This window comes from Octopus bimaculoides, unplaced genomic scaffold, assembly GCF_046866305.1.
Source record: "Octopus bimaculoides isolate indiv1 unplaced genomic scaffold, ASM4686630v1 contig263, whole genome shotgun sequence".
Taxonomy (NCBI): domain Eukaryota; kingdom Metazoa; phylum Mollusca; class Cephalopoda; order Octopoda; family Octopodidae; genus Octopus; species Octopus bimaculoides.
This window is the reverse complement of record NW_028315512.1, coordinates 671-25,000: the sequence shown is the minus strand read 5'-3', so window position 1 is coordinate 25,000 and position 24,330 is coordinate 671. Positions and strand designations below refer to the sequence as shown.

At 36.7% G+C, this 24,330-nt stretch overlaps 1 protein-coding gene across 2 annotated transcripts; it reads left to right on the top strand.

Annotated features, from left to right (window-relative positions):
- Positions 1-4,648: 4,648 nt before the first annotated feature.
- LOC149128979 (uncharacterized) lies at positions 4,649-23,659 on the top strand. 2 transcript variants are annotated; one of them, XR_016240602.1, is made up of 4 exons: positions 5,269-8,645; positions 10,785-10,835; positions 15,557-15,628; positions 18,028-18,482. XR_016240602.1 is itself a non-coding variant. In XM_089346865.1 (3 exons), the coding sequence occupies exon 3, from the start codon at positions 22,670-22,672 to the stop codon at positions 23,579-23,581; it is 912 nt and encodes a 303-aa protein (XP_089202991.1). In that variant the 5' UTR covers positions 4,649-8,645; positions 10,785-10,835; positions 15,557-22,669; the 3' UTR covers positions 23,582-23,659. The 2 variants fall into 2 exon arrangements, 1 of the variants encoding a protein (XP_089202991.1); XM_089346865.1 differs by having other exon boundaries at positions 4,649-8,645; positions 15,557-23,659.
- Positions 23,660-24,330: the final 671 nt, after the last annotated feature.

Below are 24,330 nucleotides of genomic sequence, written 5' to 3'. Positions count from 1 at the left end.
AAATTAACAGTACCTTATAGATTTCTATAGATTAACAGTACCTTATAGATTTCTATAGATTAACAGTACCTTATAGATTTCTATAAATTAACAGTACCTTATAGATTTCTATAAATTAACAGTACCTTATAGATTTCTATAGATTAACAGTACCTTATAGATTTCTATAGATTAACAGTACCTTATAGATTTCTATAAATTAACAGTACCTTATAGATTTCTATAGATTAACAGTACCTTATAGATTTCTATAGATTAACAGTACCTTATAGATTTCTATAAATTAACAGTACCTTATAGATTTCTATAGATTAACAGTACCTTATAGATTTCTATAGATTAACAGTACCTTATAGATTTCTATAAATTAACAGTACCTTATAGATTTCTATAGATTAACAGTACCTTATAGATTTCTATAGATTAACAGTACCTTATAGATTTCTATAAATTAACAGTACCTTATAGATTTCTATAGATTAACAGTACCTTATAGATTTCTATAGATTAACAGTACCTTATAGATTTCTATAAATTAACAGTACCTTATAGATTTCTATAAATAAACAGTACCTTATAGATTTCTATAAATAAACAGTACCTTATAGATTTCTATAACATTTATCTTCGCCTGAGTGATTTTGTTTGTCAGAATGATCGAGAACACGTTCCGTTCTTAATTTCTATTTGTAAGATTAGGTGTAAAATGAGTCTATTAAATATTCCACTGAAATTTCATAACAACGAGGTTAACGCGGTTGGTAAAATGGATAAATAAAAAGACCCAATAGAGTTAATGTTGTCTTTTAGAACAGAGAATTAAAATAGTTTGTTGTTATTTATTTGTAAACAGTTGAGTTAATGAGAAAGCTTTTGTTTCTTTTTCTCCTAAGGTCTTTCCTAAATTTTCTGATAGGTTATTGTTGTTGTTGTTGTTATGTAGCCAGATGTCTGTCATGATATGTTGTCTCTTGTTTAGGTACGTACCCTGAATGCCTCAGGTTAGAATAACATTGTTATAAATTAAAAGAATTAAACATCAAATCTCTAAGATTATAAGTATATTGATCATTAACGTTTATTAAATATTAAATTTAATATTGAACTGTGAACATCTCTTTACATTAAACAAAATATTGGTATTGTCATAAAATATAAAGATAGGAATAAAACATGAGTCCCCAATAAGACCTGAACACACAAATCCTCGTTTGTAACTAAATATAATATACACTTACTACATTGTTTGAACAACATTTACCATCCATATACTCATTCTTTTACTCACATTTATTAGATTTTAGATGATATTAATGCCGAAAAAGGTACAGTTTTCTGAGTGTTTCACCCTTTGTTTTTAGTTCTAATTTGATTATTGCATTCAAATTAAGTTGTCGTCCTTCGTCTTATTCCCTTCTACTTGGATCTCCTGGCACTTTTTTATTTAAATTTTTTTATCTTCCATACTTCTCCCATATCTGTAACATCTCCTCTCTTGTGCACTAAATCTTCTAAAACCTAGTTTTGCTTCCAGCTCATCTCTGCTCCGGAACTTCAAGACATTAATATTACACTTCTTGCGAAGTATGCTCACTTCATTTCTTAACAGTTTTCATACATCCTTCTACACTCTGCAAAACATTCCAATTTACAAATACGCATCAGGATTCACCAAGGATCAGTCCTCAGCCCCTTCCTTTTCATTATAGTCCTCCAGGCAATACAAGAGCAATTCAAGACAGGCTGTCCCTGGGGGCTTCTGTATGCTGATGACTTTGCTCTGATAGACGAGCCACTGCCAGAACTGGAAACAAAGTTTAGCTTGTGGAAGCAAGGTCTAGAATCGAAGGGCCTTAGGGTTAACCTATCCAAAACCAAAGTCCTAGTAAGTAGGAAGGCTGTCAAATCACAACCCCTTTCAAGTAGATGTCCCTGCTCTATCTGTAGAAAAGGCGAGGGTAGAAACGTCACACGATGTAAGCTATGGACACATCAAAGGTGCAGAAATATCAAAGGGAGGCTAACCGGGAAAATAGTTTTGTGTGTGGTAGATGCTCTGGAGCAATAAACACTAAAGATGTACAGAAAACAGATTCCACCACATGCCAGGAGAAGAAACTGGAAGTAATTAATAGCTTCTGCTACCAAGGTGACCAAGTCTGTAGTGGGGGTGGTTGCTCTGAGAGTGTAGCGACTAGAGTAAGAATACCCTTGGCAAAGTTCAAGGAGCTCCTACCTCTGCTGGCAACTAAAGGTCTATCGCTCAGGGTGAAAGGTAGACTGTATGATGCATGTGTGCGAACAGCTATGCTACAGGGCAGTGAAACATGATTCATGAATGCAGAGGACATGCGTAGGCTTGAAAGAAATGAAGCTAGTATGATCCACTGGATGTGTAATGTCAGTGTGCAATCACAACAAAGTGTAAGCGCCCTGAGAGAAAAGTTGGGCATAAGAAGCATCGATTGTGGTGTGCAAGTGAGGCGACTGCGCTGGTATGGCCATGTTTTACGCATGAATGAAGACAGCTGTGTGATGAAGTGCCACTCTCTCACTGTAGTAGGAATCTGTAGAAGTAGACCCAGGAAAACATGGGATGAGGTGATGAAGCATGACCTTCAAACATTGGCCTCACAGTGGCAATGACAGGACACCAGGATCTTGGGAGTTACGCTGTGATTGAGAAAACCCGGCAACTAAAGTGAGATCGCAGCCACACACATCCAGCCCTGTTAAGAATACTCCTAATGCGTCGGGCGATATGATATGCATGAGAAGACCTGTTGAGTCAAGTAAAAGCAATATTGAAGCTGTGGCCGGTGCCCCCTGACTGGCTCCCATGCCGATGGCACGTAAAACGCACTAGCTAATCGTGACCCATGCCATTATCCCTAGATTGGCTCCTGTGCCGTTGACACGTAAAATGCGCCCACTGCACTCTTAGAGTGGTTGGCGTTAGGAAGGGCATCCAGCTGTAGAAACATGCCAAATCAGATTGGAGCCTAGTGCAGCCACTGGCTCTACAGACCTCAGTCAAACCGTCCAACCCATGCCAGCATGGAAAAAAGACGTTAATCGATGATAATGATGATCATAAAATCTGTCCTTCATTTGGAAACAGAATCTCTTATGTAGACTTAACAGCTCCCTCTACATTTTGTCACCTCAACTTCTAAGTTTTCAGAATAGTCTCCTTCCCTTCTAATTCTGTCTTTTATGTATCAGAACCTATCAACTACGTCTTTCATTGTTGTTATTACTACTAACTGTTCTTGTATACCTACTATTTACAAGGTCCTCCCTTCTTCCAACTTCCCTCTGATCCCACTGTACCCATTGTGTGCATTGGGTTCACCATATAGGATTTCCCTCCACCTCCTTTTTTCCTGCATATCAAGAATGATAGCTTCTCAGTTGATGTAGATATTTGTGGATAAAGCGATTCCTTCAAGACCTAAGTGTTGTAGACATATGGTATATATGATGGTGAGTCCTGCTTCCTTTTCTGCTAAAATTCTTCTCATTGTAAGGGTCACCTTAAGCACTCTCCATTATTGGAATTTCTCTAAATCATGGCCTTGATCCTGTAAAAGAAATCCTTTTTATGAGTCAGGAAACCAGAAAGATTAAGCTGCTGTCTTCTATAATATGTAATGTGAACTAAGCACTATTATATTTTTTTGTAATTGAAATCATTCTGGTTTCCTGTCTGTTTCTCTGTTAATTAGTCCAGGGGTTAACTAATATTACTGGTCTTGTTTGACGTTTCAATCCCCACTTTCTACATATTTCTAAATGTTAACACTCTTTAATTATTTATTAAACATGGGAGTAAAGACATCACTGATGACTATTTCAGGCATTGAGCATAGGACGTTATCAAATAGCTGAAATCTTGTTCCTCTGGAATAAAGTTGCTTGACGGTATAAAGCTTGGAGATTTAGGTCTCTCTCTCTCTCTCTCTCTCTCTCTCTCCACCTGACCCAGCACGGCTTCTCTGCATTGAGAGGTCACAGATCCATATTACAGGCACCCGATTAGAATGTCAGAGAATAGAATCGCAAACGGATTCTTGAAGCAGAGCCAACTGACGGGAGACCTAGGGGTAAAACAAGAAGAGCTTAGTGGATAAAATCCATAATTTCAATTTGTGATGTTTGAGAGTCCTTTCAGAAATTCTAAAGAAGGTTCCTCTGATAGGATTGTATGAAGGAGGAGATGCCTGAGGACACTACCCCTACAACGATCGTATGAATAGAGGGCAGAGAAAATGGATGGATGGATGAAATGGTTTAACTGTTGGTGGTCTTTGTTGATTATTTGTTGACACATATTCTCATGTGTAATTTCCAATTATTTTTTAAACATTTGTCTCCATCTTCAGCCTTTTTTTTCGACTTCTTTGTTATTTCTGTCAGCATCTTTAGAAATAGAGAACAATGTTTTCTTGTTTCTTTGTTTCTTAAGTATTTCTCATTCGTCTATTCATATGATTTCTTTGTTATACAAATATAACCATCCTAACGAAGCTGTAGAACAGAGTTTCCAGATTCTGTACAAAGGATTTACAAGTTGTGATCCAGCGAAACGTACACTTGGAACATTGAGGGAAGCTCTTGATGAAATTGAATGAAACTTGAATATCTAATCATGAGACGCAAAAGAAATTTCTTGTAAATGTTGCTGTTGTTTAACCCCAAGTCTACCTTCAATAAGCAGAGACCTATCATCAAATGCCTTCCATCCAGGACCATCCTGTCGTTTCTGAAGGTATAGGGATCCCAGAACCACATTGTCTAATTCATACTTCTTTTAGATGATAAGTTTTGAACTGAGTAGATTTTGGCTACTAATTCTAGCAGATCTATCTACTTCATGGGAATCCCTTTATTAGTTTGTCTCCCTTATTGTTAGAGATTAACTGCGGAAATAACGATAAACTTTGAAATTTCATTTGTTGTTGATGTTGTTGTTGTAAGTCCCATCATCTCCCTAGACACTTCCTCTGCTGTATAGACAATTTTAAAATCATGTGAAATTCTTCCAAATATGAAATGTGTAATTCCATTTTATAAATCTTGCTTTAAAGCATATTTTGCTTTCAAGTAGAACCTTCTTGTAGACACAATTGTCAATAAATATATGGTTTCCATTCCTCGCAGCCACTATTTTTACATTAGGAGCATTTCATAGGAATTCAACAAAGTTTTTAAAAAAGGTGACTTTTCACGTGACCGACTCGGACTTGGCTCAGAGTGTTTTTGGTAATATCTCTATATACATAAGGAACACATGTATAATTTTAGTGTTCAGCCATTAAGGGTTTCAATGATATGCCCTACAAAACTTTGAGGGCCACACCCCTCGTGGAGCGCGAATGTCAATTTATACGATTTTGGTGCTGAACGCTTTCAAAACGTTTCATAATATTTGTCCGAAATTGGCTACAGCATGTAATCTGCAATCAGAGCGGCCAGAATCTGCCATCAGAATTCCTCTATTATCTTCCTCCATATTCACGTTATTGGCCTTTCAAATAGGAACATTTTCATGGGCGGAAATTAAAAATAAAATCAATATTCAAGGGACCCCCATTGGGCCATGATGTAATACAAGAAAATGTGTGGTGCGTTTTTTGACTTTGAGGATTGATCTGTCCATGATCAGAATACTGATAATGTTCAAGGTATACTATAACATTTAGAGGCTCCTGAAAATGGCTTAGGGTGAAAAAATATCATCGTTGACAATTTTCGCCTCGTACGTTCACCATGTGAGCATTTAAACAAGGGAATGTAACTTGTACTCCAGGAATGCATTTATCCAAACTTTATTCGTTCAAACATTCAATTTATTTTCTCATCTCCTTGGTAGTTAATTCACTTTCCAAATAAAATGGAAAATAATTGGATCACGTGCGCTGGTGCGCATATGGTACCCTCTAATAGATTCACGCATCCACTCCTTCATTATTTGTAATGAATTTCATACCCCCTACTGGATTCGGCTGCGCACTTTTGGTGTGTATGCGCAATAGTCCTCTAAATCCAAAATATTGACACACATCAATACATAAATGTATGGTAAGCATTTTGCATTCAGTTTTACTCCGTAATTTGGCTACATTGAATATAAATTTCGAAGAGGCACCAATACGCATTATTAACCCTTGTGCCAGGAAGTTAGTTACGGAAACAATCTACCGAAACCTTTGATTTAAGTGATCATATGGTGCGGAAATCACAGCAATTGAGGAAAGAAGAGGCTATTTTGAATCATCCTGACCCAAAGAAAGGTAGGAGAGCACTTGTTTCTGACGTCCCGGGATGGATAATAGAAGTCTATGTGTTGGAAGAATATTCCCGTGTTTGTCCAGCTAAAAAGGAAATTGTTACTGTAATTGAGAACGGATTAAGGGCCCACCAACTAAAATAGCCATTGCTTTGCAGAAGTTTTGTGTGGAATACAAGAAAAACGCTGCATAAAAGGTAGACTTTTTAATGTTTTATGAATTGCAACTGAAATGAACGGATAATACAATTGTATGAGTCGGAGGAATATTGGCTTCTTTGTGACTTGCAACCAAAATGCTGTGTTCCAGTTACTACCTCAGGCATGCATTCAGTATGTGTCTACGAGTATCACCAACATGCAAAACGTATCGACGCTGCCATTCCTGGTAGTCACAACTACACAGACTTGCTTGGCAAAATGGTCTGCTCCGTGAGCAATCGAGATTCTATGTTGCTCCTGTGTGAATCATGTCCTTTTGAACAACGTTTATTAGACGCATTTTAATCACTCCGAGGTTTAGTAACGCACAAGCAGTGGGCACATGTGGACTGGTCCGCTCCTTTATGAATACCTTCCCCAGTAAATGCCTTCATTTCAGAGGCCTCTAAATATCATATTGTATATTGTCAATATTCTTATCGTAGGTAGATCATTTCTCAAATTGTAGAACCTCAGCAGAACTTAGCACCTTCAAGTAACATTCTACATGTTGTTACTCTCTGTAATTTTACAGTTTTTCCTATTTAGAAGATCACGTTCATACAAACCGTAATTATGGTCCCTATTTTTGAGTATGGTCGAGGTCGTATTGTGTTTTCGCTTCATTTCATAGGAAACACTATGTTGTCGAACATTTCTGTATACGTATTTGACGCTAATTAGATGTTTTATAAAGCATTTTAGAAACATTTTCAATTAGGTGACGTCAAAGATCATTAGTGATTAATGTGGTAAAGTAGTGATGGTGGAATGGGGTGTGAGCAGGGTTTCATATTCCTTGTAATGTTGTTAACTACGACATCAGGAAGACAGTTTCTGTCAGATAAATATTTCTACAGAGGTCTCAAATTTGTCCCCTCAGATTTGTTTGTAATTGAGTTTTCAGCCCATTCAGAGGCACTGTATTGATTAAGGAGACATCAAAGAATAGATAACAGTTTGGTTGATATATAGAAGAGGGTATCCTAGATTCTTGAGAATCAGTTCCTTTCTACCATTTCAGATCTTTGCACTGCTATAATGTAAGGATGAAGAGTTACCTGTAGCAGAGTGAAGTTTTGTGCAAGTGTATCATCATTGAGGACACCTGTTATCATTTTCTGTTCCACCTGTGTAAACGTAATCTTCGCTTACCTTTATAAACACTGCCTTATTAAGGTGTTTTAAAGCATTTCCTGCATCAGCTGACATTCTACAGAACTGTGATTCATGGAATTAAAACTAATGATTACATACAGCAAGGATTAACTAGGAGATCATGGGTGCATCTTTATACTCCTCGAAGTGGTAACCAAACTGGTTGCCATCAGAATTAAGCAAAGATGAGAATAATGTTGGTTAGAGAAGGGCAAAAGTGAGAGGACAAATTCACGTCATATGTTTAGTACAGATATAAGAATGGAAAGACAAACCTAATAAAAGAATGGTGTTATCAAGTGATAATTAAATGAAATAATGACAGAGTTGTTAGATTATGTAGAATGTCTCAAGAGATAAAGGAAATTTTGGAAGACAGTCTAAATATTAAACTATTACATGGTAATCCTGTTGAATCTATAAACATTCTAACCAAAACCATTGTCTTCAACAGTTGATCATCGGTGAAAGGAATCTTAGAAAATAAAATATAGATTATTAACAAAGATAGCCGCAGGAGTGGCTGTGTGGTAAGCAGCTTGCTTACCAACCACATGGTTCTGGGTTCATTCCCACTGCGTGGCACCTTGGGCAAGTGTCTTCTACTATAGCCTCGGGCCAACCAAAGCCTTGAGAGTGGATTTGGTAGACAGAAACTGAAAGAAGCCTGTCGTATATATATATATGTGTTTGTGTGTCTGTGTTTGTGCCGCAACATCGCTTGACAACCAATGGTGGTGTGTTCACGTCCCCGTAACTTAGCGGTTCGGCAAAAGTGACTGATAGAATAAGTACTAGGCTTACAAGGAATAAGACCTGGGATCGATTTACTCGACTAAAGCGGTGCCCCAGCATGGCCGCAGTCAAATGACTGAAACAAGTAAAAGAGTAAAGATAAAGACATTTTTCTATAACGTTTAAATCTTGGAAATTCTAATTTCAGAAAAACGAACATTTGAAGACAAGGAAACTCAGACACTGGCAGAGCCAATTGGTGAGTATAAAATAACAGTACTTAATTGATTTCTGTAAAGTTTATCTTCTGTTGAACTATTTTGATATCAGAATACAAAAGAGCAGCTTCCATTCTAATCTTTCAATGGTAAGTTTTAGCAGTAAACTAATCATATTAAACATATCGATATTACTGAAATTTCATAAAGAATCCAATGAGGATAGCATGGTTAGTAAAATGGATAAATTAGAAGAATATACAGGAGACATACAATGACCCAAAGCGAAGTCAGTCTTTTCTGCTTATGTTTGGTTTGAAATAATGTCCAATGAAACCAGAAATGAAATATTTCAGCTTAGCGATTTCAGCCAGAAACAAGTATAAAGCTTATTGAAGAAGACAAGAACGGAGATTGCAACAAGAGATGATGGTGTACCATAGAACGTGTACAAATGTTGTACCCGGTTGTTATAAGCATTACCTACTATTTAGAGAGTTGTGGGATAAAGGTGAATTGGTTGATGAATGGTGCAAGACAGAAGGAGTTTACTCATAAAAGTAAGTTAAAGCAGAATTAAGTGGCCAATTGAAACCAATTTCAATCTTGAATGGGCAAGATTTACATGGGTGTACTTGCTATGAAATCAGCTACATGTCAGCAAAATAATGATTATATGACTGAAAATGTGCAGAAGACTGGAATCCGCAGAATGTCTGTGTGTGTAGAATATGCCTGTTAAATCTGGGATGCCATATAAGAAGCAACGAAGAATAAAAGGGATTTGAATGTAGTATGGCTTGATCTGGCTAATGCTTATGGTTTGGTAACACACACACATTGTAGATGGAAGCAAGGAATTTCTTTCATATATGGGACGAGATTAAGGATCCGATGAGGAGTTGCTATAACAATTTCAAAATGTGTTTCATGAGAGAAAATTTCACAAAAGCCTGCCAGGTTCTGGATCTGGAATGGCTGTAGGTTGCACAATATCAGTTGATTTGTGCTCTTTCTGGTTATGCTACTTAGATTAACAGAATGCCCAGAAGAAATTGCTCAACGGAAAGATATTCATGGCTGACATAACAATACTAACAAGAGACTAAAAGGATATGCAAATAGTTCTGGTTAGTAGACTCGATGGAGTAAGTACTTGGTCAAGAATGTGGTTTCAAGCAAATAAGTAATGCAGTGAAAGGTCAGCGGGAACAAGTGAAGTTACGAATGGCAGGAGAACTCATTCCAAAAGTTAAAGACAAACCAAAAGTTAAAGATGGTGGTACACTATCTTGTTGACTGATACATGTTGGGGCAGTGAGACCATGGCAAAGCTGAAGATGGGCTAAAAACAACTGATCATTCAAAACTACTAGAAAAATACAAGATTTCGTGTTTCCAGTTTGATATTATTTACATGTTCTTCAGAATAAATTGTTAGTCCTCATTTCGGATATAACCCCTTTGTAGTAATGTGTACATGAACAGTTATTCTGTAGTTAAGTAGGTTTTGTACAGTGTTTCAGGATACCTGTTATCGCTTTTCTCTCCACCTGTGTAGAACTAATCATTGCTCACCTGAAAAAAGCTGCTTATTAAGGAGGATGAATGACATTGAAATATTGTCAAATATTTCCTGAATCAGATGATTGTCTGGTGAAGTGTGATGTGGGCAGTTAAAATTAAAGATTGCCAACAGTGGCCTTTAAAAAAAGAGCGGGGTTATGTTTATCCTACCTGAAGCGATGTGTCATGGCTTTGTGACCAGATTTTTGAGGATCAATTTGGCTGACATGGAATTAAGTAGAAAACGAGAAGAATGTTGGTTGGTGAAGTCTAGAGATGAGAGGACAATCATGTCATAGATTTGGGGAAAAATATACGAGATTAGCAGTGTTATCAAGTGATAATTAAATGAGATAAGTACAATATTGTTAGATTATGTAGGATGTCTTAATAGTGAGAAGAGATTTAGGAAGGACAGTCTATTTTATTGTAGACCTATTCATTAGACTATTACACGGTCCCATGGTAAAAAGTATCAAAATGCTGACCAAAGCCACATTACTCACCAGTTGACCATTGATTATAGGAATGTCTCAGAATAATAAAATACAGATTATTCATAAAGATAAAGAATTTTTACTATGAAGTATAAAGCTTGGAAATGTTTATTTCAGTGTGTCCAAAGTTTGACGAAAAAGCATCCCAGACATTGCCGGAGCCAGTTGGTGAGTATAAAATAACTGTATTTAATTGATTTCTACAAATTTAACTCCATCTGAACTACATAACTTGTGTGAATGGCTGAGAAGCGGTTCCATTTCATTGGAATGCTTAACTCTTAAGTAATTCTATTCTACTACAAATGCAAGAATATCCCAAAAAATGGATTTTATGGAAATAGGAAACCATATGACCCAGGAGAAAGGTCTCACTCGATAAGGAAAAAATACAAAAGATAAAACATAAACCCTGAAGTGGTTCGCTCCCCTCAAGGAGAACATTCACTCTATCAACTCAATGTCATCACTCTCTCTTATTCTCTCTCTTTCTCTCTCGCTCTCTCTCTCTCTCTCGCTCTCTCCCTCTCTCTCCCTCTCTCCCCCCCCTCCCTCTCCCCCCCTCTCTCTCTCTCTCTCCTCAAGATAGAAACTGGTTGCAAGATACAATGCAATCAATTATAGTTTCTTCATCATCGAATTGGATGGGTGGTCACTGTCCATGTCAGTTCTTATTCAGAATTACTGTCCACCTCAATTGTTTGAGAAACACATCTCCCTTAAACATTCCACATCTTTTTATGGTGGTATGTCACCAACCCCTTTATAAAGGGTCCTGAGTATATTTTAATGTGGTAAAATCAATACAAATATTTTCATGTCTCCAACATTGAAACTAGAATAACTGCCCAAAACCAGTCACTTGGATTATGCTTGTTATGGGGATGCTTTTATGGGGATCAGCAGATTTATCAGAAGAAATTACTCAAGGGAAATCACTTAAGAAGGCATTCATGGATGACATAGAAATACTAAGAAGAGATCAAATGTATATGCAAATAGTTCTGGATAGACTGGCTGGACAAATTATTTGGTCAAGAATGCAATTTAAGGCAAATAAGTAGCAGCTAAAGGTTAAAGAGAAACCTGTAAAAGGTTTCGGACAATGGTACGCTACTTGGTCATCTAAAACTAGGAGAGGCATTGAGATCAGCGATAGGTAAATCTAAATTACGGGGAGCCCTTACAAGATTTGGTGCTTCCCGTTTGACCTAAATCACCGTCTTGCTCATATAATTCTTGAGTTTCATTTCTCATGTACCATTTCAGATATATAATCTGAGAGAATCTTGTACCACCCAACACGACTAAAAGTAGAGTGGAGGAACTTGACTAAATAGAAAACTGTCAGTGACACCTGACAGCGTTGATCGTCCAAATTGATTACTTTGTTAGTTTAATATCTTAAGTACGTTGGGGTAATACGGAATGCCTTCTGTATGACCTGGGTGTGCCTGGTTCCTTTAGAATGTTATGTATAAGGGCCGAAACACTTGTGGGATAGGAGTTCTTCCTCTGAAGATCTTTCCTGCTGTGTGTTCACCTTGCAGCGAGTTTCTCTTATTTTGTTTTAACTCTGTGTTTATCCTACTCGAAGTGGTGTGCCATGGGTTTGTGGTGAGTTATTTGACGACCAGCTTGGTTGACATCAAAATTAAGGAGAAATTGAGAAGAATATTGGTTGATGAAATCTGGAGATGAGAGGAAAATGCCGTGTCTTATATGTGGCATAAATGGAAGAAAGGAAAAACAGAAGAGGAAAACAGGGTTGTCAAGTGATAATTAAATGAGATAATTACCACATTGTTAGATTATGTAGAACATCTTAATAGAAAGAAGAGATTTAGGAAGGTTGGTCCATTCTGTTGTGGACTATTGAGCTATTACATAGTAACACTGTAGAAAATATAAAAATGTTAACCGAACACGTAGTGGTCTCCCATTGCGCATTGATGTTGGGAATCTCTTACTGTAATATTATATAGATTATTAATACAAATAAAACAAAATTACTATAAAGTATAAAGTTGGAAGTATTTTTTCGGGGACTCGAATGACACGAAAGCAGTACCTTGAGAAAGTGGCACAAATTATTGATGGAAGTAATAGACTTCTCTTATATATGAGAAAAGATTAAGGACGTGATGAGGAGTTGCTATAACAATTTCAAAATGGGCTTCATGAAAGAAAATTTCACAACAGACTGGCATCGTCTTGAGATTGGAATTGCTGTTGTTTGTACAGCATTTGGTTTCTGCTTATGATGGAGATTTTATGATCAGTAGGTTGATCATAAGAAACGGCTCAAGTGGAGTCATCTAAAAAGTTTCCACGGATGACATCACAATACTAACAAGAGACCCAAAGATATGCAAGTAGTTCTGCATAGACTGGATTAACTAATTACTTGGTGAAGAATGGTGGTTAAAGCAAATGCGTAATGCAGTTTGTCATTTGTCAAATATAAGCAGAAGCAAGTAAATTTCAAAATAACAGGAGAAACCAAATCAAATGTTAAAGACAAATATATATAAAGATTAGGACGATTGCGTGCTAGCTTGCTGTCTGGTAGGAAACGAGGAATTGATACCAAGGCACAGACGAAAGAATTATAAGCAATAGATATGAGAAAGTATCTGGGCAAATACGGGATTTGTCGCTTCCAGTTCGATCTGTATGTCCGTCTTGAGAATCACTTCTTACATACCATTTAAGATATATTCCTTAGAGTAACATGTCGCTCACCAGTTTCGTTTAGTTAATGATATTTGATACGAGTGTACAGTGTTTTAAGACACCTGTTATTATTTAGCTGTTCGACCTGTGTAGAACTAATCATCGCTCGCCTGGAAAGAAATCTACTTCAGTAAGGAATATGAATGACGTTCAAATGTCTTCAAATATTTCCTGAATCAGCTGATATTCTGGTTAACTGGGATGCAAAAAGTTAAAATTCAAGATTAACAGCATCAATGTTTGAGAAAGAGAGAGGGATGATGTGGGAGAAGGAGACCCAGGAAGACATTGGACGAAATAGTGAAGGCCGATCTCAAAACACTGAGAAAGAAATGACATTATAAAAATGCACTAGTGCTGGTGACACGTAAAAAGCATGCAGCATATTTTGTAAAGTGGTTGGTGTAAAGAAAGGTCTCCAGCCATAGAAACCAGCAGAAAAGACACTACAGAACCTGGGGCAGCCCCTGGCCATCCAACCCATGCCAGAATGGATAACAGATGATGGTATGAATATTACTGAAATTCCAGAAGATAATCAAGTTTCGCATGGTTGGGAATATGGATAAATTACCATTTCAGCAATTTTCCCTGCAATAATGTGTGAATGACCAGTGATATGTAGTTACTGAGGGTTTGTGTAAATGTATAGTGTTTTAGGACACCTGCAATCATTTTCTGGTCCATTTCATGTGTTGAGAATTGCATCTTTAATGGGAATGAATGACATTGAAATGTCTTCAAAAGTTAGCTGAATCAGACGACACTCTGGTGAACTGTGATATGGAGAGTTTTAATTAACAAGTACCAACAGCAACATTTAAGAAAGACGGCAGGCAAATGCTTATCTTACATGAAATGGTGTGTCATTTGTTATTGGGTAGATCATATAATGATCATGTTGGTTAATATTGGAATTAAGTGGAAGATGAGAAGAATTTTAATTTGTAATTTCTAGAATGAGAAGAGAATATTATGTCTTACGCATAGCACTGTTACAATATGTTCTCACTAAATTTCACAACTGTTTGTCTCCTATCTTTCAGAGATAACAGGATGCATTGATGAACAATCAATGTCAGTGGACATTAAAAAGATGAAAGATGTAATTGAGAAAAAGTTAGCTGACATACCGGATTGGAAGATCACTGGAGACTGGGAAAGATTTACCTGTACTATGACGCACAAATACCATGTATCAAAATGTTAACATCATGGCGACGGTTTAATACTCTGTAAACATTGTGAATCTGCAACGGAGCCTATGACGCAGGGGCTGGCAGGTCTTTAGATGTGTCTCCAGTGAAGCTGATATCCTTGAACACGGCCTTAAGTTCAATTCAGATGGCTATGTAATGCTCCTGGAGATAGTGGTCAAAATCTGGCTGGACACGGTTGCTGTTCGAAGGCCTTATACATGACAGCAGGATACAGTTCCTTTCCATACAGCAGAAAGCGTCAGAAGCGACTGTCGGAGAATTTATAGGGCTTCGATAGACCCAATTTTTAGCCTCCTAATTGCCCTGATTGTAATCCCATGGATTATTATGTCTGGAGCAGGGTTGAAAAAGAGACCATCCGCTCTGACAGTAACAACTGAAACAGGAAATGAGGTTAAATGGATTAGAGAAAAACTCCTTCAGAGCGCTTATGAGGTTAATAGGAAACTGTTTGCAGATGATAAGTGCAGCAGTGTAAAATGTACTGAAGATGAACTGGACAGGTACATACAGGAGCCCTACAGTGACCCACAGTAAGGTCAGCAGTTCCATCTGATGGAAGGTTTGAAACATCGAATGAAACTAGAAATCAAACTTCAGCAAGGTGATTTCAGCAAGCACCAATCAGATAGCTGTGTGAAGAAGTCAAGAGCAATGGGTGCCCCAGAAGGCGATAGTGTACCATAGGTTCTGTTATAAGCTTTACGTACAACTTAGAGAATTGTGGTACGGAAGTAAACTATTTCGCCGAGTAATAATTAGATCAGATAATTGCTATGGTAATTGATAATGTAGGAGATTTTAATAGATACAAGAAGTTTAGGAAGGTTAGTCTATTTAGGTGTGAATCTAAATATTGACCAAAACTATAGTGACCATTGTTAATTGGAATGTGTTAGAGTATAAAATACAGTAATAAAATATTTCTTTCAGGGACTCTAAAACTCAATGGGGAGTATCTTCATAGAGCAGCAAAAAAGTTAGGGAGCAAATGGCAGCAAGTTGGTGAGTATAGAATACCTAATTGATTTCTATAAATTTTGCCATAACTTGAACTTTTGTTTGTTATAATGACAAAGAACAGATTCCATTCCTAATTTCCTATTGAAAATGTTAGCTAAATGTATTACTGAAATTTCATAAAATATCCACCGAAATTAGCATAGTTTTGCATGCTTGGTGAAATTAGAAAATACAACAGAGTCGATATTGTCGTTTAAACAGGGAACTAAGTTCTATTGTTGTTGAAAGGTAAACAGGTGAGTTAATGTCGATGTTTCTGTTTGTTTACATTGTTTACGTTGCTACTAAATTTACTGATAATTTGTTGTTGTTGCTTAGACTTTATCTGGCAGTATTAAGAAGAAAAGTGTGCCACGTGTGACATAACTGCTTCGTTTGGGAGACAAGGACCACATTATCAAATGCAACTTTGTTAACAGGAGAGTGTGCATTGTATGTGACATGTTGTAGTCTGCCCTTTGGCCAGTCTGTTTCTCTATATTTATAGCAACTTTTTAGCCCCAGGCCAACCTAGTGTTGCTGATTGTCTTCATGGGTGGATTGAACTCAACACTTGTAAGTTAATGAAACACTCGCTAATTATAAAATAATTATGCCAACAGACGATGTAAATTCGAATTAATTTTGTTTCTCAATTGAAATATTTTCACTCTTCTTTACATTACAAATGTCATTTGGAAAGGCATGAACATCACAATAACCCATTTGCCCTTGTCTGAATGTGTAACAACATAAAATACCATTTATACAATGTTCCCATTATTTAGAGAAGTGCCTTTCCATGGTACCTGTATACATCTAGGTAGACTGCTTCATAGAGAGACGTCTTTAGCAGGGATATAGAGCAGTGATGGGGAGTAGATTTAAACCTTCCAGCCTTGCTATAAGAAGTCACGACAATATCCTGTCAGTCAGCTGATAGAAATGATTTATCTAAATTAAGAGAGGATATCATTTATGATATGTCGAACATGTTATACACTTGGAATTAATATAAAAGGTAACAGCCATATACTGGGCTAAAATCAATTTACGAACAACAGTTCATCATCATCATCATCATCATCATCATCATTTTGTTTTCATTTCTCGAAGTTTGAATGAGTTAGACTACTTCTTTCACAGTTGTTGTCGTCCTTTGACAGGTTTAATTTCTTGTTTCCTTCCATTTGCATCTCCTGGCACATCTTCGTCCAACTTGTATCTTTCATACTCCTCCCATATCTGTACCATCTCGTCTCTTGTGCACTATCTAGGAATCTTCAAAAACCTAGTTTTCCTTCCAGTTCATTTTTTTCTCCAGGATTTCTACACATTAGCATTACACATCCAGTCAAGTATGCTGACCTAATTTCCTGCCGGTTTCATACATCCTCCATATCCAATGCATCATTGCATCATTTGGAAACAGAATCTCTTTGTTACCAATAGACATAATAGCTCACTGTACATTTCTCACCTCATATTTTTCTCTAAATAGTATGAATGCAAAATAGTTTCCTCCACTTTTAATTATGTTACCAAGGTAACAGAAACCATCAACAACAACATTCATAATTGTTCATACTAGTAGCTACAGCCGTATATCTGGTAATGACAAAGTATTTCCTCTATTCTGTGAACGTACCTCTGATCCCACTGCATCACTTTGTGGACCTATTGCGTGCATTGGCTTATAGGATTCCTACTGACCCACCTCTTTCCTGTTAATTAAAACTCTACTCATTGCTAGGTCTACTCCATTGTCAACATCTCTCTAAATTGTGGCCTTGATCCAGTGAAAGAAATCCTTATTATGAGTCATGAACTAAGACAATAAATTTGGTGTCTTCTATAATATTTCAGGAGAATGAAGAAGTATTATATTTTTTGTATACTTGTGATCATTCTGGTATCTTGTCTATTTGTAATTCAATTGGTCCCCGTGTACCTAATATTACTTGGTAATATTTGTCAGTCCAGTCCCCACTTTCCAGATATTTCTAAATGCTGATATTCCAGAGGAGGAAAAGGCATCACACATCAATATTTCCAGCATTGATCCTGTGATGTTATCAGATGGTTTTTCAATGCCTTCCTTAAAAAGTAAATTTTCCTCACAAATACTGTTCCTGCCATCTGTTTACCATGCATTTTCTCAAATCCTTCAGTCTTATTAATATTTCTTCTCCTTCCTCTTCCTTCTTGTTTTTAACCTCTTTGTTATTTTTATCAACATCCTTAGAAACAGAGAACAATGTCTTATAGTTTTCATGTTTCTTATTTCGTTATTTCTCTATTGATGTAGATTCTTTGTTATATTTATAACCTACAGTACATCGTCTTTATATTATTGTTAATGTTGTTGTTTGTGTTATTTCCTGTCGTTGTATCTTTTGCAGCTATATTCTTAGGAATTCCAGCAATTGACCAGGATATTATCAAGAATGATTTTCCTCGTGACACAGTAAAACAGAGTTACCAAATGCTTTGTGAGTGGTTTATCAATTGTAATCCAGAGGAACGTACGTTTGAGACACTCATAAAAGCTTTGCAAGATGCTGAGTGCTTTGCTGCACTTGGATATCTCTCATTAAAGGAACGGTGAATTTCTGTGTAAATGTTGCTGTTGTTTACTCCCAGGTGAATGCTGACCAAAGAGATACCTTTGATCAAAGTATAGAGAACCCATAACCACATTCTCCTATGTGTCCTTCTTTACAATAATGAGGTGTAGAGTGCAGTGGATTTAGCTACTAATTCTAGCAGATCTATCTCCCACATAAGAGATACGCTTCACTGGTTTGGCTCCTTTGTTAGAAATTAACTTTTGAAATAAAGATAAACTTTCAAAGTTCGTTTGTTGTTGTTGTTGTTGTTGTATATCTAATCCCCTTCCTAAACACGTCCATTGTTATTTAAACAGTTTTAATATCTTCTGCCAAATTTAGAGTTATCTCCCTTCATTTATAGCTTAGAATAAAATGTCTGGTATGCATACATTGATGTTTTTTCTCTTGATATATATCACATAGAGATAGTATTTCTATATGATATATTATTTATCTAAGGATATCTCTCTTTGTTCTGTTATGGTTTAAGGCCGGTTTAAAGTGGGGATGCTTGTATAAAAATTCGTAGGGTTGTGAGAGTACAATTTAGAATCATTTTGTTTTATATCCTAGCTTTAAGATGCTCGTTATTTACTAGCTACCAAATTCACGGCATTTGTTACACCAATTCCATGTGATTGAGGAAAAGACACACTGACTCCACAGTATCGGAATAACTTCAAATAATCACAGATAATGGAAAAGTACTATTTTGCCTGACAATATTTAACTTCATACTACTCGGTTGTTATCGCATCTTAATTTTCATTTTGATTTCAAGACTTTTTGCACCATAGACGTAGAAAACATTTTAAATAAGTAAAACACCATGAACCTTCCTTGAAGGACTTCCTTTGTCTATAAAATTATGGGATGTGACAGAAAGCTCTACCATACATAATTTAATGAAACAAGATTGTAAGACTCATAGCCATTATCCACTGGTTGTAGGATTCTTTTATGATAGGAGTTGACAAACCTGGTTGTTCTGAAATTAAATACTAAACTATTTAAATTGTCTCAAATTTATTTCGGATATTTTATTAGAAATTGCTATTGAAAGGGAAAAGAAAAAAGGCATTTCAGGGGTGATGCATACCCTGCGCGCAGATAAAGGTTTTCTCAAATTATAGTGTGGCTTACAATGCGTTGCGCAGACATACTTTTTTAATTGAACTAACTTAAGCTTTGTAATTGTTTGCCTAAAAGAGATTTAGAAGACTAAGAAGATGGCGGCTAAAAGTGGATTTGATCGATGTCTATGCCAAACCATAAAAGTAAAATTTGCAAATGACTAAGTAAATGGTTATTCAAATAAAAATCACGGTTGTGAAAAGGAAAGTGAACAAAATGAAATAAGTATAGAAACTATTGCATAGAATTTGAGAAGTGTTTTCAACGTTTTTCAATGAAGGCAGGCGAATTCAACGTACTGTAGTCAACTGCAGGATATAAATAATATGGCTACATGCTTATCGGGAAATTTGTTTTTAAGTATCACCATTATAAGTATCTATACTCCGGTGAAAATAAGAAATCAACTCATAAATAAACGAAACTCTCGAATCCATCACTGAACACCCCCCCCCCCCACACACACACACACAGAGTCGCATATCTATGTATGTATTTATGTATGTATGTACCTACACGTGTCTATGTATTTAGATACACCATGATCTGTACACATGAAGACAAGGTCGATTCAAATCATACACACACACACACACACACACACACACACACATACATACATACATACATACATACACACACGCACACACGCATACGCAGACACATATATATATTGTATACTGTTCCGTGTCCCATCTGGTGAGTGATAAATAGTATTTAGTAGACATAATACCTGTTTTTATGTGCTGCTAATAGCTTCTTGTGCTGAGAACATGACACAACGATCCATAACCTGCGTTCATAATTTCTTTCGCAAAACATTTGCACAGTCAAAACATTTTGATTCACACATCCGTCAGTTTTGCAGATAATCAAACCAAATTTTATTCAGTTTTAGTCAGTTACCCACTGAGTATTTCTGCCAAACTCGGTGAAAATCTGTTCAGCTGCTTCCCAGTTATTGCTTCTAACACACAGACAAACAAACCACGACGATTGACCACACTATTTTGCTTTCGCTTACTCGCAGGGTACATATTGGTATGAAAACAAATTATTTGGTGTTAAATTCTGTATAAATGTATAAAAATATTTCAAATAATATCTGACTGATTTTTAGTTCCAAAAACTGGAAGCGAAATTATATTCAAACATTTTCTGTGATGTAAAAACACAAGAAAAATATAAACATGATCTTTCTTCCTGAAAGTTCTATAAAACAAGTTACTTTTTATGAATACTAAGAGAAACATAGTTAGTATCGAATTTAATTTGTTGCAGTAAATTTATTTCTAGAAGGGCCAAGTGTGAAAACCTGAGAAAATATAAATCTTTTACAGATTCTATAAAACTATAATGTATAACTTTCAACTGTGACGACTCAAATCAATTCCTTTGGTGAGTGAGATCTTCATCATGTTTTGCTTAAAGATTGTGACAGTAATTGGCATATTTTAATTAACGACAAAATATATTTACCATAATTGGTCAAATCAATCAAAGAATAATACCAGAGAAAATGATGATGATGATGATGATGATGATGTAACTGAGGAGAGTCACAAACCTCAAGGAGTATCATGCATTCATAAATAAGTCATCCTCTCAGAACGACATAATTTCACATGAAAATGGGGAAATATAATGGATTGACTTTGAGAAATATTGAAAGAATAACTGTTCACGTAATTTCTAAGAATTGTTTTGTCTGAAAGTATGAACACTACAAAAATTCAAAACCTTTTGACTCCGTTTTAGAGCATTAATCATATACGGTTGTTTTGAAAGTATATCAGAATCTTTCAATTCACAGAAGCAACCTCCAGAAAACCCCATTCACACCAGAGACAGAATGAAATACTTACTTCTTTCACTCTTTGCATGATTCAGTGAGAGTCGTTTGTGTCGCGGAACATTTCTGCAGATCTGAATGCAGTGTTACAAGAAAGAGCTAAAGTTACTAACATAACATTCTTGCACTCCATAGTTGCCTCTTCTGTGACAAAATGGGATCCAATTTCAGCAAACTTTTATTGAGAACAGAGGTGTGATGACTCTGAAATGGATGAGCATTGACACAACGGACAGAAGTTTTAAAAAATAAACCATAACATTTCTGTTGGGATAAAATTCAGATTTGGCTGATTTAGTTCACATAAAAGACACGTTATACAAACTATTATATTTGTCAGATATTTTAGGGTATTTATTAAAATTAACATGTAGCTACAAAGAGAAAACACTGGCAGTTTCTTATTTAAATCGAAATTTCAAGCTTTCATCTAAAAATTAAAATATAGGGAAATATGAAAAATAAAATATTGAATGAAAATTGTTATCATATACATGTTTGGGTTTTGTCTAAATAAGTGACCAGCCATGATCTGGAAATGAAAGTCGATAAAAATACATTTGAGCTGGTAGAAGTGCTTTAGCATTCATCACACTTTGGGAGGGAATTGGTTGCTATTTCTAACAGGTTGCGTGACCAGTAAAGTCATGTGGCTATTGTAGGTAAGCATAAAACGAAATAATAGTAAGAAGCGTAGTTTTGAATCTGTTGTGTCGACGCCCCCAAGCGAAGAAGTAGGCTCGACCAAGACTTATAAATAGAGGTAGTCTCACTGTGGTAGCAGTTGAGTAGTGTCGAGTGACGTGTTGAGCAGCAGGTTTTTTTTGGAATTTGAGTTGCCGATGATGTAGAGATTTTATGTGAGTTGCAAAGTTGAGTATTTTTTGTTGTAAAATTGAGTGTTAATTATTGGTATTAATTGTTGATATTGTTCGTGTTTTTTGTGTCTTCCCGTTGTGGAAAATGGAGAAAGCACCGGTAGGTGGCCAAAGTTATGCGGCCGCGACTGAAGAAGGAACAGAGGAAGGAAAGCTGGAAATAATCGAGATTAAGGTTGATCCGAAGAAGATGAAGGAATGTGAGAAGTTGCTGGCGAGGGTCGGAAACACGCTGACGTTGACACCGCCTGTAGAACTGACAGAAGGTGTAAAAAAGAGAACTGTGGTTTTTAAAACCATGTAGGCGGCAACTAGAAGGATAGAGCTCGCGACAGTTGAGGAGATCGAGGAGTGCCTGAAAGGTATCAGAAAGCAAACCACTTTTGTAACTAGAGGAAAAAAATATGCCACTGTGGAGGTACGATTTGCAACAGAAATAGAAGCAATAAAGAACTCTACGGAAGCTATACGATCGGAGGAATGGGTGCTGTTGCTGTCGTACTGTGGCAAACGTGTGGCCAGAGTACGAATAGGCAAAGTACCCCCAGAACTAGATGAAGCATGGCTCATGACAGCAGTAAAGTACACCAGGAAGGAAGAGGCCAAGATATTGAAGGTCACAAGAACAAAGAGTGTGGATTATTGGGGATATGGAATCGAACTGACCATCCAGGCAACAGTGGAAGACCTTAATAGAATTGACGAGGAGATAGCGCTACCTGACGACCAAAAATTAAGAGTGAAAGTGGAGGGCAGGCCGCCTACATGTTTTGCATGTGGCGAGAAAGGCCACATGAAGGCGAGATGCCCGCAGAAAGAACCAACAGAAAAACAGGAAGACACGAACCAGGTAGTACAGACAGAAACAGAAGAAAATACAACGGAGGAGGGATTCACGGTAGTGGAAAGAAAACGAAGGAGGATTGGAAGAACAAACTCACCACCAGAGAACCAGAAAAAGAAGAAAGAAGTGGAAAAGGAAGCTGTAAGCAGAGGGAAGGCAGATGAAGAGGTGACGGAGAAAGAAAGAGAGAAGGCAACTACTAAACAGGTGGATTTACAAGAGGAGGGAACAGCGATAATGACGCCGGTTTCCCCAGCGAAGGAAAAGGTTTCGAGAGTTGAAACATCTGACGATGTATGGGATAAATGGTATGGAGTTCGAGAAGGAAATACATCAGTAACAGAAGAGGAAGAGAAAAAATCAAGAAGATGGAAAAACAATTGGAATTTTGTAACTTACTCAAAAAACAAGGAGACAGAGAAGAAAATTCTAAAATTCAAACATATTATAAGAATTAAGCTACCAACAGATGTCTACTCTGAAAATGGGAAGGCCATTGTGGTCGATAGGTACACGTACGAAAAACTAAAAGACATGTGCGGAGATAAAACTGATCCACCCGGAGTAGCGGTCATGTTCGACGAGCTGCCACCAGTGATCGAACTCAGGGACTTGGAGCCGTTTATGACGTATTAAAAAAAAATTTTAATTTGAAAAAAAAAACAAAAAAGAAGGAAAAAAAGTGTTTTATGTTATAAATATAATTTTTAAAAAAGAGAGAGAAAACAGATAATTAAGAATAACACAGAAAAAGTGAACGATGGAAAATAGTTTATATAAACGATTCAAATGGTGCTGCATGGTTATGGGGCCCATGCAGCCATTTCATTTCTTCCTTATATAACATCTCCTTGTCATTCGGTTTATGTTTTGTGTCCCCATTGTGGTGTTGTCTGTCCTTGTAGTGTCCCCCTCTGTGGCATGGCCGTAGTGCCAAATAAAGAAAAGGAGTAGAGGACTAACGGTAGATTGAGATTTGCGTTTTTGACTTTGGCTGTAGAGAGCGTTGCGGTGAGTCGGAATTTTTGTTGTTGCTGTTAAAGAATATTGTTGAAGATTATTGTTATTGTTGAACCTTGTTGAATATTTTTGTAAATTGTTGTAATACCCAGAGCTGGGTATGAATACACCGAGTTACGCTGCGGCTGCAGGCAAACGCCTGTCTGCCAACGCTATGGAAATGACGGAAATTAAAATAGGCATGAAGAGAATTTTAAACCGCGAAAAAAATATTTGTGAAAGAAGGAGATTGCCTGAGGGTGACGCCCCCTAAAGAGGAGACGCAACGAGCAGAGAAACGAATTATAGTGTACAGAACCCTGAATGTGGAAAGAGGAAAAAATGAAATAGCAACGACGGAAGAATTAGAGGAGTGTCTTTGCCAA

What these genes read in the sequence shown, in the direction of transcription:
- LOC149128979 (XM_089346865.1), top strand. Translation starts at nt 22,670, where the DNA reads ATGACAGCAGTAAAGTACACCAGGAAGGAAGAGGCCAAGATATTGAAG.